Source organism: Mus musculus, chromosome X (genome assembly GCF_000001635.26).
Source record: "Mus musculus strain C57BL/6J chromosome X, GRCm38.p6 C57BL/6J".
Taxonomy (NCBI): domain Eukaryota; kingdom Metazoa; phylum Chordata; class Mammalia; order Rodentia; family Muridae; genus Mus; species Mus musculus.
The window spans coordinates 77,771,011-77,790,142 of NC_000086.7; the positions used below are offsets into that span (position 1 = coordinate 77,771,011).

A 19,132-nucleotide genomic window follows, 5' to 3' on the forward strand; every position below is an offset into this window, starting at 1 on the left:
CGTTAATTTCAACACTGTCCATCTCAAAAGAAATGAGATATGTAGCAGGTCTTTTGAATATTAAATTTCAGTAAAATGAGAATAACTGAAACGTTTTTCTTTCCTGGTGGAAACAAATGACTGACAGAATTGTACTGATCCAGTTTGCCAGGAGTGTATGCTTGCAGTGTGATTTCACACAACTTTGAAAGTAGACATGGGGGCAGGGCAGGAAACCGGGCCGGGAGTGCACTTACTTAGAGGTGAAATCCAATTGTCTGGGGAAATCTATTTTGCATGCAAGGATTTTCTGGTAAATCCCAAACGGGTTGTCATCGAAAAATGGGGGAAACCTGTCACAGAGAGAAGCATGGATATTTAGTAGAGAGTTAAATACAGAATTATATCTATTTTGTGTTAACTATTATTTTTTCTTAATGGATGCAAACATTTTTTTTTTTTTGTCAAATGGATCCACTGCTTGATAACTGTTAACATGACCATCTGAAGACAGATGGGAAACAGATGATCTTAGGAGATGGTATAGCCACAGGAGGAGAGAGACAGCATGGAGGGTCCTGAGGGCTCCCAAAGAGCTTCAGTTGATAGCTTCCTTCCCAGCAGGGGGTGGAAGTGATCATTATAAACCTTCAAGAAGCCAGGTTTAGTGGGAAGAAGTTAGATTGCTGGAGATGCCCTCTTCAAAGACACTGGGACCCCAGGCTCTTCACAATCACTTCAATGTGAAAAAATCATTTTTTGTTGATTCTAAATCATTCTCTTGTGTGTATATGTATGCACATATATATATATATATGTGTGTGTGTGTGTGTGTGTATGATTATACAATTTTATCAGGTATATACTAGACTCCATAGATTTTATATATATATATAATAAATTATGTTCTATATTATAAATTATGTGTATATAAATAAATGTGGTAGACTCCATAGATTTTATATATATATATAATAAATTATGTTCTATATTATAAATTATGTGTATATAAATAAATGTGGTTTTATATTTGTAAATTTTTAAGAAAATAAGCTTCATGGATTACAAACACATACAATATGTGTACATTTTTCAGAACACATGACTGTGACATCATTTGCATATAGGGTCTCTGCCTAGAGAATGAGTGACAGATCTTGACATGAGCACACCCTGGCTGCAGATGACCTTAAATGCAATGACAGTGACCTCATGACAGACAAAAAAAGAGATGCAGACTCACAGAAGCCCTGCAGAGATGGGGGTGATGGGGCTACAAAAGCCAAGCACACCTGGCACCTCCAGGAGCTGAAAGAGTGGATAGATGGATGGATGGGTGGGTGGATTAATGCCTTAGGTAGGTGAATAGACATGTGGATAGATGAGTGGGTAGATAGATGACTGGTGGGTGGGTAAGGAGATGCTTTCTTTCTCTTGACAGATCTCACACTATTTTAGTAAAATCCTCCTTCAAGCTTTTTTCCTACCTGGGTTGATCTACCAAAGGATGAATTTTCCTTTATCTCAGTACCAGAGAAAAGCCCCTGGGACTGGGAAAACTGTCACCTCCCCAGAGGAATAACTCTCCCATGGTATTGGCCTACAATTCCCTCGGCTACACCTAGATCTTGGGAATCTTGCTTTCAATGTTTACACAATTTTTATCAGGTGTATACTTGCCTCCACAGCTACCAGTGACCATCAGGAACAACCAACCTTCCCATCAACTGGGAGACAGAGACAGAGCCCACACTCCTGTATCTTGTGCATTGCCAAGAGAGGGAAATTAGGGTGAATAAAACAACTGAGCTTGCCTTCCTCATCTGCTCTTCCATCACTACTTACAAAGCTGTTTCTGATTAGTGTCATTTGTTCACCTTGGGTACTGATTAGCCTTGGGTGTCCATCACATAAAGAAGATGGATGTTATACATAAGTAACTATGGATGTCTATGAAACGTTAAAGTCTTGTTTAAGTAAACTAAACACCCAATCACCCTTCAATCTTGACAGTACATTATGTGAGTGCATCCATATGCCATGTATCTGCAGACTTAGGAAAAAGGGGATGCTAAGGTTCTTCATAGGCCGTGTATGCAGCCATGTCTGTCAGGAGGGTCACTCACCCAGACAGCATCTCGAATATAAGAATGCCCAGTGCCCACCAGTCCACAGCCCTTCCATGACCTTTGCTCTGAATGACTTCTGGGGCGAGATATTCTGGTGTCCCACAGAGAGTCCATGTCCTGTGGGGGTAACAAAAGCATGAATCCATGAAACTTGGAAGGTGCTAAAAGATACAGCGATAAAGATCACACTACAAGTGTGGCCACTGTGCAAAAAATTAACATATGGCCTTATAGGTTGAACACTTCTAACTAAAACAAAATGCTCCTAAATCTAAAACTTTCTAAGCATCAATGATGTGACAAGTATAAGATTCCATGATTTGAAAGAGGCACAAGTCATAGTCACCATGGGTAGACCCATTCCCCAGGCACACGAAGCTGTGCTGTGAGCTTTAACTGTCAGCGGACACAATCCAGAATTTCCTGGGAAGGGTCTCAGTGGAGGACTTCCCACATCAGATTGGCCTATGGGCCTAGGTACATGAACCTGTTACATGTGCCTAGGTACATGAACATGGCTTAGCTGGTAGATTATTGTACAAGTATAAGATAGATCTACAGAAGAGGTAGAAGAAGCTGAGTGGTGGTGATACACGCCTTCAATCCCAGCACTCAGGAGGCAGAGACAGGTGGATCTCTGAGTTTGAGGTCAGCCTGGTCTACAGAGTGAGTTCCAGGACAGCCAGGGGAACACAGAAAAATCCTGTCTGGGGCGGGTGAGAGGTAGGAAAGAACAGAGTGCAAAATGCTTTTGTTCATGCTGTGACTCCTACACTTGTACCATGTGTCCAAACACTCAGCATATATACAACAACACTCCTGATTCTATACTCTTTTCCTTGTTTTTAGGCCTGGCTGGCCTCAAACTTGCCCACTCCTTGGATTATATGCATAGACCATCACCTCTAGTTGCTCCATCTATATTTATCACATAAACTGACCCTGTAATGGCAAGTTCCTTGCTGAATGTTCTTTACTTACAAGCATTAACTTCAATTTAATTTAGTTAATAGATGATCCCATGATCATTTCTTGTCCTCAGCTAGTACTGCACTGGCATACACATACACACAGAGATACACAACTTAAAATAAAAACACTTAAAAAGTAAACAAAACTCAACAGACACCATGACCAAGGCAAGTCTTATAAAAAACAACACTTAATTGGGTCTGGCTTACAGATTCAGAGGTTCAGTTCATTACCATCAAGGTGGGAACATGGCAGCATCTAGGCAGGCATGGTGCAGGAGGAGCTGAGAGTTCTATGTCTTCATTCAAAGGCTGCTAGTGGAAGACTGACTTCCAGGCAACTAGGGTGAGGCTTTTTTTTTTTTGCTTTTATTTTATTTATTTATTTACTTTTATTAGGTATTTTCTTCATTTACATTTCCAATGCTATCCCAAAAGTCCTCCATACCCCCCCCCACTCCTCTACCCACCCACTCGCACTTCTTGGCCCTGTCGTTCCCCTGTACTGAGGCATATAAAGTTTGCAAGACTAATGGGCCTCTCTTTCCTAGGGTGAGGATCTTATGCCCACACCCACAGTGACAAACCTACTCCAACCAGGTCACACCAATTCCAACAAGGTCACACCTTCAAAAGGTGCCACTCCCTGGTCCAAGAATATACAAACCATCATGGGTGGGTAAATCAATATGCAGTATTAATAATTTTTAACATTAGTGATAGGGGCTAGGGATATAACTCAGTTGGTACAGCATCGTTGGTACCAGCATGGCTGGTGTTTAGACTCTGGGTTCAATTTCCAGCATAGCATGGAGGTAGAGGCACGAGGATCAGGACTTCAGAGTTTTTGTGTATTTTGAGACAAGGTCTCTCTATGTACTTATGCTGTCCTGCAACTTGCTCTATAGATCTCAAACTGGCCTCAAACTCACAGAGATCCACCTGCCTCTGCCTCCCAAGTGGTGGGATCAGGGGCTTGTGTCAAAAATCAAAGAAATAAAAAATAATATGACCCCTCTCCTCTCCTCATCAACTCTGCTGTGCCAGCACTTCCTGCTTGTGTGGCAACAAGCTCCTTTCTGAAGAGAAAAATTTCCAGAATGTTGATAATTTCTCTCTCCAATCCCTCATCAAGAAACATTTTTGTCAAAAGAAATTAGGACAGTTGGCAGGATTGGAGGTTGAGTTTAGCTTTTGGTGCCACCCACAGACAAGAAAGATGAAGGACAGTAGGATGTTTGGACAAATCTAGGATTTTTGTTTGTTTCTTTTTAAAAAAAATTCTCCCCATCTCTCCCTGCTGGGATGGAGACTACATCCTACTCTTCCACCAGCAGATCCTACAGTCCTGGGGATGGAACCCAGGGCCTTATACATTACCTAACTGGTTTACCATGAAGCTCTATCCTTGGTAAACTGCTCTACCACAAAACTATAGCTTCAGGCTTTCTACTGTGTCCTCACAGGAGAAAAGAATAATTTTAAAGAAAGAACCCATTTGAAAGAACAAAAAGCTCTATTTTTTTTTTTTTTTTTGAGACAGGGTTTCTCTGTGTAGCCTTGGCTGTCTTATAGACCAGGCTAGCCTCAAACGTACAGAGATCTACCTTCTTCTGCCCATTGAATGCTATCTGGTATCAAAGGCAAGTGCTACCTTGTCCTGCTTTAATTTATATTTAAAAGAGCCAATTGGTGTGGCAAGCAGCTGCAAGCTGCAGAGTATACAAAATGAAAAGTTGATTTGTTTCTTTTAAAGAAAGATAAAATAGGAAAAAATGATTGTTTCTTTCTTCAAAAGAAAGATTCAAATAAAAAGTAAATTAAGTTATACAAGGTTAATAAACACCATGTGGTCCAACTATAAAAAGGAATATTATTCAGCCATGAAAAGGACAGTAAGTTTGACAGTGGTACCTCATAGATAGACAATGCCATTACATAAGCTGGAACAAAAAATAAAAAAAAAATATTGTAATGATGCTGTGTGTGTAAAGTATGTAGGCTAGGAAGATCCAGAGAGGCATACCACAGGGTCATGAGGCACAAATGAGGAGAGATGTTTACATATGATCAAAATGTCCTGAAGCTAGGACCATGGTAAAGTTGAGAGAGGCCTAAGCATGCTTGAAGCAGAGATTCTCAGCAGGTCAAACAATTGTGTCAAGCTTGACAACCCGAGTTCAATTCCTGGGACCCTCATGGTAACAGAACACTGACTTCTGAAAGTTGACCTCTGAACTGTACTCTCCCCCATCCAAGATAAATAAATGTAATTATTTTTTAAAGTGGGATCAAGAGATGGCTCAGTGAATAAGAGCACTTGTTCTTGTGGGAACCTGAGTTTGATTCTAAGCATCCACATAGTGGTGATAAAATCACCTCTAACTCCAGTTTCAGGAGGACCTGATGGCCTCTTGTGACCTCTGGGGGCACCAGGAATGCATGTGTTACATAGACTTACAGACATAATAGACATGCAGACAAGAGTCACACACATAAAATAATAAAGTAATGTTTTTAAAAGGAAAATTCTATGCTCAGTCTGGGGCTCCCACTGGCAATCTAACTATGCAGAAGACTCAGGCAAAGGGATAATGACATTTGGGGGTGCCTGGGCTGTATGGCAAGACTGTGCAATTAAAAAGAAAAGGGGCAAAGATATGAATTAGAAGAGAAAGAAGAAATAACTGATTCTATTAAGACAATTTCAAGCCTACATGTTTCCTTGAATTTATCCATTGCTCAGTTCCATCCATTTTGCTCCAACCCTGATACCCACAGACGGACATATCAGGAAGACTTCCTAATAAGGATTCTAGGGCTCAGGAAGGAACTGACAGAGATGAGGGCCCAAAACTCAAGAGCTTCTGAGCAGTACAGCACAGGGAACAGATAGAAGGGGATTCGAGTCAAGAACCTGTAAAGAACTGATCCAACTCAGAAGGGATAGAACTATAGGGTAGGACCAGGAACAGAATGCTTGTAGCTCAATGGGCAGAGTGCTTGCCTTGTAGGCACTGAGCCCAGATCCCAACCCCAGCATAAACAAGATGTGGAGATGCTTACTTGTCATACTAGCACGCCAGAGGTCCAGATAGGAGGGATCAGTTCAAGGTCATCCTTGGCTCCCTAGTGAGTGCTATGACAGCCTGGGCTGCACATACACCCTCTGCCTCCTCTCTTCTCTCCGTAATGGAAATCAACTAGAAGTCAGTCCATCACAGGCTCCCAACATTCCATTTGCCCCTGGGCCCAATAACTCAGATTTTGATCCTTGTAGCCTTGTCTCAGAACAAGATCAGGGCAGATAGAGCTAATGAGCTGATGAGGTCACAGGTAACTCTACCGGAGGCAGCTCTGCTTACCCCACTGAAAGCTGAGTCTTTTTGTGTCTGCCCCAGGCTGGAGGCCTGCATGCCTCAGGCTGTGGAATTTTCTAGTTCTGGCTTGTTCCTATAGCTTTGAACCTTTCTGCACACATTCTTTTTTTTTTTTTTTTTTTTTTTTTTTTTTTACAAAATGCACCAATGGCTGGCTGGCTGGTTAAGGGTACTTAGCACACCACAGCAATACTGGGATCATAGAGAATCTGTACACAGCATGGACACCCTTTGAGGCTGGAAAGTATCTGATTCCCTCAATATTGAGCCTTTCCCCCCCTACCCCGGCTATGGGTTAACAGGAACATGACACCATCTTCTTCATTATCAGTAAAGAACTTCCATAGCTATGAATAGGGGAAGGAGCCCTGGGCAAAGGACCCTAAGGACTGAGTTCTATAAATAGAAAACTCTAAGACAGAGGCTGGAGAGGCATGTTAGCTTTAAGATTGCTGGCTGCCCTTGCAGAGAACCTGGGTTCAACACCTAGTACCCATAAGACTGCACACATTCACCTGTAACTCCAGGTCTAGGGTATCTGATGCCCTCTTATGGCCTCTGTGGGTATGACATGCATATAGGCACACCATAGAGACATAAAATAAATGTATCTTATGGGGAAAAATACAACACTAAAAAAATTGAACTGCCATGTGATCCAGCTATAGTATCCCTGAGCATATTACTGTGTGTAAAATATACAAATATATATAATATAGTTATATATAAATGTATATAGATATATAAATTATATGATGATATAAGTAATCTATATATCTATCTATATGCAATTATGAAAACATTCACACACACAATATTGGAATTTTCTGGAACATATTCAACCATCTTGATGGCAGAACAATTTTCTCTTCTGCTCACAATCTGGAGGGGCCTCTCCACTCCCATAGCTGTACACTAGGTGTGGGCTGTCCCCCACAGGCTCAGGTATTTTAACACTTGGTCCAGCAGGCAGCTCTGTTTGGGAAAGTTCTGGATAAGCTTTAGGTAAAGTGGAGCCTCACAGGAGAAAGTATGTCAGTAGCAGTGGGGCTCAAGGTTTTTTTTTTTAAATGTGATGGTCTATATGTGCTTGGCCCAGGGAGTGGAAATGCTGGAGTATTTGTGCCCTTGTTTGAGTAGGTGTGTCACTGTGGACATAGGCTTTGAGACCCTCATCCTGGATGTCCGAAAGCCAGTCTTCTAGCAGCCTTCAGATGAAGAGGTAGAACTTTCAGCTCTGCCTGCACCATGCCTGCCTAGATGCTGTCATGCTTCCACCTTGATAATGTACTGAACCTCTGATCGTGTAAGCCAGCCCCAATAAATGTTTTTAAAAGAGTTGCCTTGGTCTGTTTATAGCAGTAATAAGACAGAAGTTGGTATCAGGGACTGGCATATTACTGTGATAGGTCTGACCATGCCTTCGTTTGGAAGAATGTGGATTTGGGGACTTTGTATTTGGAAAGCACTGGAATGCTTTATGTGGGGCTCAATGGGCCATCCTGGTAGGAATATGGAAGATGTTATTGCTGTGAGTGATTTGAACTGTGGAAGCCTGGTTATAGAGATTTCAGAGGAGAACAATTTTAATATGTGGCTGAGAGACTTGTGATATTTTGGTGAAGAATGGGGCTGCTTTTTGCCCTTGCCTGAAGCGTCTACCTGAGGTTAACGTAAAGAGATTTATATTAATTGCATTGACAAAGGAAGTCTCAAAAAGCCCAACAGAAACTTTGTTCTCTGATTAAGTCTCAGGAAGGGTGTTTTGAACAAGAGAAACAAGCTGAGAAAGGAAAAATATAAAATGTATGGTCCAAGTTATAAAGGGACTCCAGGAAGTGAAATGGAGCTGAATCCGGTGTTCAAGGAGATAAAGACATTCAGGGAGTGGTAATCTCACTGCAAGAACCCACCTAGCTAAACCTACTGCTTGTGTTTGCAGTTAAACAAGGAATAGTGTGGACTTTTAATCTGGAATAAACTACAATCTAGAAATGAAGGGTACACTTGTGATCCAGATCTTGAGGCTAGAAGACACAGGCTTTTGATCTGGATCTTGAGAAACAGTGGCTATGAAAAGCTTAGGCCCAGGCATGCTGGTACATACTTTTAATCCCAGGAGAAAAAGTCAAGCAGTTCTAAGTTCAAGGCCAGCCTGGTACAGAGCAAGTTCTAGGTGAAGAAAAGCTTAAGTACAGGAATGGTAGGATTATATAGATATATAAATTATATGATGATATAAGTAATCTATATATCTATCTATATGCAATTATGAAAACATTCACACATACAATATTGGAATTTTCTGGAACATATTCAACCATCTTGATGGCAGAACAATTTTCTCTTCTGCTCACAATCTGGAGGGGCATTCAGGAGACAGAGCCATGCAGATCTCTGAGTTCAAGGTCAATCTACAGTGCAAGTTCAAGGACAGCCAAGCCTTGAGGGAGTTGGAAAATAGAAAGCTGCTAATAGAATAAGTGGGCAGAATGTTCCGGCACTAGCAAGCTGCAGAATTTGGCAGTTTCAACCATGTGGCTCTAGCTTCAGAGTCAAGAATAAAAGGGACTACAGGAACAATTGTTGCTGGTTAGCTGGAGCTAAGATATTAGCAGTGATTAAGACCAGCATCATTGAAGTGAAATCTTCTGAGAAGTATTTTCTGAAAGCACAAAGAAGCTGTGTTCCAGAGATAGCCGAGGTTGTATGTCATGTTGCAGCTGGACTTGATAATGCATAAGAATCACCCAAGTGGTACTGGTTTTGAAGGTATGAAGGGGCCATGGAGAGCAGCTGAGGCTTAGCACTGTGAGAGGCCATGGGGAGCCATTGGTGAAGGTGCAGTCTCAGTTATAGTTGATGGCCTGGGACTGAGGGGGCCATGCAAAGTTGAGGCCTGGCACCATGAAGAGAGCCTATGAGAGGCTATTGGTGAAGCCTAGTTGCTGTGGAAGATGCCAGCATATTTAAGATGTCAGTACCAAGAATGGCAGCAGCAGTGGAGTGGAGTCAACCAGAGACTATAGTGCTATAGAGGGCAGAGTTGAAGAAGTGATGCGACGCGGGAAGCAGATGTGGCTGCATGGGCCAAGTTGTTTACTGCCTTGCCCGAGCATGTGCAGTGAGGCTGCATGCGTGGGCTGCCTGCCAGGCTAGACTATCCCTTGTGATCAGGACCTGTCAGCCTATCTGTGAACGATCTGAGCTCATGCCTAGAGCGTGTGTGAATTCTGATTGGATGAGGTGGGGTGGAGCTAGAAGGAGGTGAGTCGGTTTGAATATAGTTTAGCCCTTGCTGTGAGTAGAAGTAGGAGTAAGAGAAGCTATTGTAATAGGAGTTGTAGTTTAGCCCTTGCCCTAAGAAGAAGCTGCTGGGGAAGAGAGCTGTAAAGGAAAAAGCCACAAGTAAAGAAGTCATTGTGTGAACCCGACTTGGTGTCCATGAAGTTCCTGTTGCAGCGGGAATGAAGGACCTGTGGCAATGCAAGTCCTTTGGAGGAGCCCAGAAGATCATGTGTAGATCCCAGACACTGGAACAAGAAGCTGTGAAGCTGAAGTTGACTTGGAGACCCCAAGATGTTAAAGATGCCAGGGTCATGGGATACATGTTGAGGAAAGTTGCTAAAAGGGAGTGGAACCAGCCCAGGCAAAGAAATTTGTTACAGTCAACAATGATGAAAAAGGAGCTGGAGATCTGAAGACTCCTTTGACATCAGACATGGGAATTCAGAGTTTGAGTTTGCCCAGCTGGTTTCCTGCCTTGATTTGGGGATTACAGTTAATTGATTGGGTGAATCTCAGATGAGACTTTGAACTTTGGACTTTTAGCATTATTGAGACTGCTATAGACTGTGGGGACTTGGAAGTTGGACTAAATGTATTTTTTTAATATGCTATGTTTAGGCATGGCCCCCGTGGATGACTCATGTTTGAACAAGCCTATGGGGGCCAGGGAGTAGAATGTGATGGTTTGTATATGCTTGGCCCAGGGAGGGGCACTACTGGAGTAGGTGTGCCACTCTGGTATTGGGCTTTGAGACTCTCATCCTAGATGTCCTAAAGCCAGTCTTCCAGAAGCCTTCAGCCAAACATGTAGAACTTTTCAGTTCCTCCTGCACCATGCCTGCATGTATGCTGCCATGCTCCTGCCCTGATGATAATGGACTGAACCTCTGAACCAGTAAGCCAGCCCCAATTAAATGTTGTCCTTATAAGACTTGCCTTGTTCATGGTATCTGTTCATATCAGTAAAACCCTAACTAAGACAATAACCCTGCTCTACTTCCTGCTTGCTCTTCCTATATGTGGCTACAATGTAAACAGCTGTCCTCTACACATGCTCCTGTTGGCACCTTTATCCCTGTTCTTCCTTAATCTGCTTTTTAAAGATGGTTTTATTACTATACCAATGGGGGAAAAATGGGAGACCCATCTAAATAGATGGAGGGAGAAGTGCATCACACCAGAGCCCACCATACATCTTCTGCCCCTTTCTGTCCACCCATTTAAATCAAACCTTTATTTTTTAATTAACCTCTGATGAGCCAATGGCTGTTCCCACTCACCTATCCACCAGTTTCTTGGCGAAGCCGAAGTCTGTCAGTTTAATATGTCCTTCCCTGTCTAGAAGGATGTTTTCAGGCTTCAGGTCCCTGTATACGATTTCCTTTGAGTGTAGATATTCTATGGCACACACAATCTCTGTGGCGTAGAAGACTGAAGCAACTGAGGAGAATCGGCCACGATTACGCAGGTAGGTGAAGAGCTCACCACCAGGCACGAACTCCATCAACATGTATAGGAAGCGGTTGTCATGGCCTGTCCAAAGCCTGCGAGACACAACAGAGTGCACGATGGGTAATAAGTTGGGTGCTCAGAAGTGGATACTCATGGATGGATGTATGTTGGTGATTGACAGACACTGATGACAAGATATGTGTACAGACTCCAGATATACAGAGGTAGATGTTCCCATTAATATACTGGTATACACAGACACTAACAGGTGCATATATGCAAATATCAAAATATAAATACAGATATCAAGATAAACACATAAACAGATGCAAACATGTGAATGTGTCCTGGTTAGCTTTAACCATCACCTTTATGACCCAGAGTCACTTGGGAAGGTACTCAGTGAAGAATTTCCCATATCATCCTAGCCTGTGGGCATGTCTATGGGGGGATGTCTTTATTCAGCTGATTAGTTGATTGAAGTATGACGATCATCTCCATGGAGGGTGGCGCCAGTCCCTAGCAGGGGGAAGATGTGCTGTCAGCTCTAACACAGCTTGAAGTCACCTAGGTAGGGTCTCAGTGAGTCATTTCTCACATTAGATTGGCCTGTGGGTGTCTGTGGGGAGTGTCCTGTTTGATAATTGACATAGGAAGCCCCACCCATCATGGACTGGGTTCTTGGGCTGGATGAAAGCTTTATGCTTCTGGTTCCTGCTCTGACTTTCCTCTCAGATGGCCTGTGACAGCAAAGTGAAAGCCAAGTAGCCAAGTTAAGCCTTTCCTACCCTCAGTCCCTCTTAGTCATTGTTTAATCACAACAGAATCAAAGCTCACCAGCAAGTAATCAAGATGTTTGATAAGATATCTGATGTCAGTCAACCCAGATCATAAGGTTGTGCTTAGCTGGACTGTAGATGCAGGTTGATATTAGAATATCAGAGGATGCTAAAACTGTGGTGACAACCTGAGGGTGGAATTCACAAGGAGAGTATATGCTAAGAGATGGTGCCCTAGGTGAGACCTTCAATATTACCGTCAATACTATGTATGTATGTATGTATGTTATCATTATCTATCAGTCAGTCATCTATTATCTAGCTATTTAACCTATCTATCCAACCATCTATCACCTTTCTACCATCTATTGTCCTTCCATTCATGATCTATCATCTATGTTATCTACGTACATCTATCTGCTATCATCTACATATACTATCTATCCATCCATCCATCCATCCATCCATCCATCCATCTATCTATCTATCTATCTATCTATCTATCTATCTAATCTATCTATCTATCTATCTATCATATATCATGCAAGTAATTCCCACCCAACTACCACAAGGTTTTCATCCAGAAACATCATTGCTCTCCAGGGGTACAAAGCAATGTCTAAAGAGCACTCTGATTATAAGCCCCTAGGATGAGAGGTTTCTTCTCTCAGCACCCACAGTAGGGCACCCAAAGGCACTGGACCTTTCAAGAGTGCACAGTGCAGCCCAGTCAAGACTTCATTTCTTGTTATACCTCTATGTGCAAATACCTCTGACATAAAGGAATGAAAGCACAGATGAAGGGTCATGGTATGCATGTAGAGCACAAACTTTCTGTGTCAAATTGACACTACACCCTCATCTTGTCCATGGTGGGTGGAGTCCTATGTCAATCATCAATTAGAACACTCTCACAGACATATTCACAAGCTGGACTGATGTGGGAAATCCCTCAGTGAAACCATTCCCAGGGGATTTTGGGTTGTGCCAATTGATAGTTGAAGCTTATCACACATTTTTCCCTGTCCTGGGAATAGTGCCATGTACAGTAGGCTGAGCCTAATACTGACTCTTGTTAAAACCATTTGTAAATAAGTCCAGATTTCTGCAGCAATGTAAGCTGTGATTTTCATCAGCCGTTTGAAGCCTTTCCCACTATGCTGGGCATCCCATGTTTCCTCAAGACAGACTACTCCATGTTCATAGGCAACATGCACAAGTTGGATGGATGACCTCACAAGTGTTCACAGTTAAAGGACAGAGTATAAGACTTTAAAGGCCTTAAGTAGCATGCATATCATCCTTTGAAGTTCAAAGACCTGCTAAGTTGTGTTCCTACAGCTGGACAGATATACAGTGTGCTCTGCCATGCTGTGAATACAGCATGCAGGCCAAGTGCAAATCTCTATAGCACTAAGTCACTTTGACATAGTTTTTAACCCACCTGCTGAATCCTGTAAATGCAAGATAAAGAAAGCAAAAAAGAAAAGATTCCTTTAAGGCATGTGTAATTACACAGTGGTGGGTAGAATTGTCCAGTCTGACTTAGCTAAGCACTCAGGATTCTTTCTGCCAGAATTCCTGTATTAAATGTCTGCATACCTAGGACCTTGGGACAGAGCTGTGTGGAGATGGATCTTTAAATGGGGAAACTGGGGTAGAATGAGGTCTTTGGGGTAGACATGACCTAACAGGACTGGGTCCTCATAAGGAGAGGAGACTGGGACACAAACACTCACAGAGCGATGAGCCTCAGTTGGTGCTGTGGCTAACAGGAACATATTTTGGCTAATATTGAAGTCTGTGTAGAATTTAAATGCCCTGTGTTTCAAATATTAAAAATACATATTTATTTGTATCTTATTTACATATTTATTTGTGTGTATGTGTCCCCAAATTAGAATTACAGATGACTGTGCGCTGTGAGTGCTGGGAACCAAACCCAGGTGCTCTGCAAAAGGAACAAGTACTCAACCTGATCCTTCTCCTTCAGCCCGATGCTCTAGTTTCTACACTATCTAATGAATTTTGACTATAGTGCACTTATGTAATGTTCTGACAACATAGAATACTCTAGAATAGCATGACAATTGTGCAGTGGTGTTTCAATAACGACATGCTGGGTAATTTACCCTCCCTGAAGCTCCCTGGACTTTCTGTGTCCTGGGCTATCAGGAAGCCTTGTCTCAAACACTTTAAATTAAGGAATGACAGCAGATGTTCTCAGATCTCCACATGCATACGCCCATATGGACCTTCACATACTATATATGTATATAAGTATTTTTATATACATCTATATTTCTCAAATTCAAAGAGGGATTTAATATTGTTAAAAAAATCACCAGTTGCTTTATATGAATATCAAATGAATAATTAGCTTACTCTGTCACCTTGACTAGAAGCCGTAATAAAAGACCCAGGTCTTGGACTTTTACATAACATAAGCAATGTTTGGGCATAAACATTGAAGAGACTGTTAGAATCATGGCTCCTGGTCAGGTCACACAAAAAGTAGTTGTTATAAAAACTCCTAAGTTAAGGGTTGAGGTATGGACCAGAATTTAAGAACACTTGCTGCTCTTAAAGATGTAAATTGGATTCCAAGCACCCAATTGAGCAGTGCACAACCACCTGTAACTAAAGTTCCAAGGAAATATAGTGCTCTCCTGTGGCCTTTGTGTGGTACTGTGCCCATGTGCATGGTCACACACAATAATAAATCAAGACAAAATCTGGATAGTATCTCCCACCTCACACCACTGAGCTACAAGCACTCTATCCACTGAGCTACATACTCTCTTATCACTGCTCTGCAAGCACTCTTCCCACTAAGCTACTCACACACTGTATTAGCTGAGCTGCAAGCACTTTACCCACTGAGCTATAAGCACTCTAACAATTGAGCTGCAAGCGTTCCATAAGGTGAGCTATATATAAGTACTCTTCCCTCTAAGCTACAAGCACTGTATTAGCTGAGTTGCAAGCACTCTACCAATTGAGCTGCAAACACTCTATCCACTGAGCTAAAAGCACTCTATCCACTGAGCTACAGCCCTGGCAGCACCCCTACATCGCACTCTTGGGAGAATAACGTTAGGGAGGTGAGGAGGTGGAAAGGAAGGAGCCAGGAACTCACAGTTTAATGAGGAAGGGATGGTTTATTTCCTTCAGGACTGCTTTCTCATTCTGCACATGCTGTTCCTGTTTCAGGCGGATGACATCTGGGATACTCATAATCTTCAAGGCACAGTATTGCCTGCCTGTCTTCTCCTTCACCAGGTTTACACGGCCAAAGGTCCCAGTGCCTGAGGAAGACAATGCATTCAGTCAAGGATCAGGAAAAGGAAACATACCTGAGGAATGGACATCATGCCAATCTGGGGCCTTAAAGATAAATACAAGAAAAGAAACTTAGATGAGCACTTGAGCTCTGTATAGATATTTTTTCACACACAACTGTCAATCAAGGGGCCAGGGAGATGGCTCTGAGGGTAAAGAGCTTGCTTTGGGGAATGAATGGACAGTCACTCAACAAAGTTTCCTGTGATGTCTGTCCACAAGCATGCTATTGCCTACAACCACAAATATGCACAGTAATAATAATGACTAAAACCTAAAACAAATAATTGCCTGCTATGTGCATTGGAGATTGAAACACAGCCATGGGAAGAGCTGAAATGCTGGACTTGGTGACTCCTGGTGGGGAACTTTGAATCCTTGCTCTCTCTGTCTGCCTTCCTCTTCCACCTCTATCTGCCTCTATTGTCTCCTACCCCCTCCCCTCCTCTTCTTCCAAGACTTCCTGCTTCTTCTCTTTCTGAATCTCTCTGCTCCTCCTCCTTTTTTTCCTCCACTGAACTTTCTGCCTCATCTGCCCTTTCATCATCTCTTCCCTATTTTCCTCCTAATTATTCTTCATCTTCCTCCATCTGTATCTCTCCCTATGCCCCCTGTGTTCCTTTTCTCTTCTAGCTCCATATCCATCTTGTCCTCTTTTCCTCTTACTCTTTCTCTTCCATTTCAATCTATATACTAACTCATCCACCCTCACGCACCAACATCCATTCCCCCATTCCTTCATCCATCCCCCACCTCTCTCCCCATCCCAGCCTTTAAACACAGTTGCTTTCTGTCTTATGATGTAGAAAAGGACATCTTATGATGTACTCCAAAAAAAATGCAAACCTCATACAATTTCATTCTTTTCTCACCATTAAAAAATATGCACTCACTGATAAGTGAATATTAGCCCAAAAGCTCGGAATACCCAAGTTATAGTTCACAGAGCACATGAAGCTCAAGAAGAAGGAAGACCAAAGTGTGGATGCTTCGGTCCTTCTTAGAAGGGGAAACAAAATACTCACAGAACAAATATGGAGACAAAGTGTGGAGCAGACTGCCCCACCTGGGGATCCATCCCATATACAGTCACCAAACCCAGATACTATTGAGGATGACAAGAAGTGCTTGCTGAAAGGAGCTTGATATAGCTGTCTCCTGAGAGGCCCTGCCAGAACCTGACAAATACAGAGGCGGATGCTCAAAACCAACCATTAGACTGAGCAAAGGGTCTCCAATGGAGGAGTTAGAGAAAGGACTGAAGGAGCTAAAGGGGTTTGCAACCTCACAGGAAGAACAACAATATCAACCAACCAGAAGCCTCCACTGCCTGAGCTCCCAGGGACTAAACTACCAACCAAAGAGTATGCATGGAGGGACTCATGGCTCTAGCTGCATATGTAGCAGAGGATGGCCTTGTCAGATATCAATGGGAGGAGAGGTCCTTGGTCCTGTGAAGGCTAGGTGCCCCAGTATAGGGAGTGTGAAGGCGGTAAGGTGGGTGTTTGGGTGGAGGAACACCCTCACAGAATCAGAGGAAGGGGGAAATGGGACAGGGGTTTTGCAGGAGGGGGGACCAGGAAAGGGGATAACGTTTGAAACATACATAAAGAAAATATCCAATAAAAAGGGGAAAAAATACAGAATGCTCCCCACAGCAAGCTAGATCCAGATGCAGGATCAAGAAGGACACACCCACAGCTAGACAGCAGGCCGAACAGCCCAATAACCACAAAAAAACCATGTTTAGTACTAAAGTTATTTAAAAGGGACAACAGGCATCCTCTGTCATGCCCAGCCTCAAAAAACATTCTTTTACTTCTGCTATCTAAGCTTACAATGAATTAATTGGGATATAAAATTGGTCTTGGGTGCTTAGGGATTTTTGGGGTTTGTTGGTTTTTTGTTTTGTTTTGTTCTTTAAAGAAAAGGTGATGTCTATCAGTCAGGAGACACCTGCCACAGAATACATAGGAATGGAGGAGGGACACAGAGTCATAGCCTGAGTGGAAGCCAAGACTGGCCTACAGTGGATCAGATGGATAGAAAGTGTGGGTGAGAATTTATAGACATTTCAATGAGGAACGGGATAATCAAGCTGAAAATGCTTAAAATAACCTCAGTTTGCTCCAAGCTACCCCAGAACATCTAGTTCACTGATGTAGGAAATCCTACCCTGAATATGGGCATCACCATCCCTTTGCTGGGGTCCTGGATCCAGAAAGTAAGCTGAGCCCCAGCATTCCTTCTCTTTGCTCCTGCCTCCATGATGGACCAGCAGCAGTCTGAGTCAGAATAATCCCCTCTCCCCTTAAATTCCTATTATCAGGCATTTTGTCACAGCAAAATGAGAAAAGCAAGGGTCTTGACACTGGAACCCTTGCCTGTGCTTCTGATTGGTGGATCACATGTCACCTTTGTGTTCAAAGTACAGTAGGTGAAGAGAGCCTGTGACAGCTGTACTGCGATGCGCAGTCCACAGGATGACTTCTGTATCAGATGGCTACCGACTTGTTTCCTTCACACTTGTGCCTGAGACTTGTGGGTGCAGAAACAGCTGGTGGTGTTGATTACACAGAGCAGAGCACAGGCTGAGAGAGAAACCTAACACTGTGGAAAAGAACAGTACAGCAGAGTGCCAACTGCCAGAAGCTGTCAGAACAAAGTCAAGCAAAAGGACCAGAAAGTCTCAGGGTAAGGTGCTATTTACTGCCTAGTGGGAGAAACTTAGCTCATTGGGGGCATGACATTGAAGGAGACACTGGGACTCATCTTCTCTTTTCTATGTGTACTGGCCACTACGTGGTAAGCAGCTCTGTTCTACTACAAGCTCCCATGATGCTCTAAATCTCCACAGGTCCAAACCAACAGAGCCATGGATGGATGCCTGACAGCACAAGCCACCACAAATCATTCTTCTTTATAATTTTATAATGTCAGAGATCTTGTCACTGCAATGGGAAGCTAGCTAATACACATTCCACACCAATATTCAAAGTCTGTAAGAAAGAATTGTGTTGTCATTGGACCCAAACCTAAGTTGCTTGTCTCTCCTCCTCCTCCACCCCCAATCCCTTGGTTGTAAGCCATCAACACAACCTACATTCACTCAAATGTATGTTGTATATGCCTATCCCAGTCAATGTCCCAGCATCCCTATGTGATACAAAATCACTCCATCTTTGATGCTCATACCCCAGCCATTTACAACAGTCACTACAGCAGAGTCCCTTGACCTATAAGGTGACTCAGAGGTCACAGGTCATCAAGGTAACAAACAACACCACCTAAATTCATTGCAAATTACTTTACAGCCCTTATAGATTCCAAGGTTGCCTTCCACAAGGATGAATGCCTTTGCCAATAAGACAAACAAACAACAACAACAAAAACCCCAAATGACTACCTCAGAGGAAGATCTAATCTACACACATGCTCTACAAATGGTAGTCAAGTGTTCCATACATGAACACCTGTAACCTTTCAGACATAATTTTCTGTGTCTGACATGGTGAGGAGGAAATGTAAACTTTTATGTGGGTAACAAGGCTCCTGGGGTAGCTGAGGAAGATGTTACATGGAAGTCGCCCAGATACCCAGAACTGGGTTTCAAAATCCAACATGCACAAGCAGGAACAATTGCAGCAGGCTGTGAAGATAGATGCAGGTCCTTTCCTTTTCCCCATCATATTGGGAAATTGTGATTTTTGTCCAAGGTCAATACAGCATTTGATATAGAGGCAGGAAGGATGGGCTAGGGATGCAACTCAGCGCTGGAACTCAGGACTGGCATAAATGAGTTCCTTGGTTGC

General features: G+C 42.8%; 1 protein-coding gene across 3 annotated transcripts in view; it reads right to left on the reverse strand.

Moving 5' to 3' along the window:
* Window positions 1-19,132, reverse strand: part of Prkx (protein kinase, X-linked) — a 35,264-nt gene that overhangs the window by 10,039 nt on the left and 6,093 nt on the right. Inside the window, exons 2-5 of one of the 3 annotated variants that reach the window (NM_016979.2) lie at window positions 15,118-15,286; window positions 11,028-11,291; window positions 2,106-2,225; window positions 237-332 (exon numbers count right to left, since the gene is read on the reverse strand). In NM_016979.2, the coding sequence (NP_058675.1) occupies window positions 237-332; window positions 2,106-2,225; window positions 11,028-11,291; window positions 15,118-15,286 (649 nt within the window). The remainder of the gene's footprint in view (window positions 1-236; window positions 333-2,105; window positions 2,226-11,027; window positions 11,292-15,117; window positions 15,287-19,132) is intronic. The other 2 variants (XM_006527909.4, XM_006527910.4) reach the window with 2 other exon arrangements.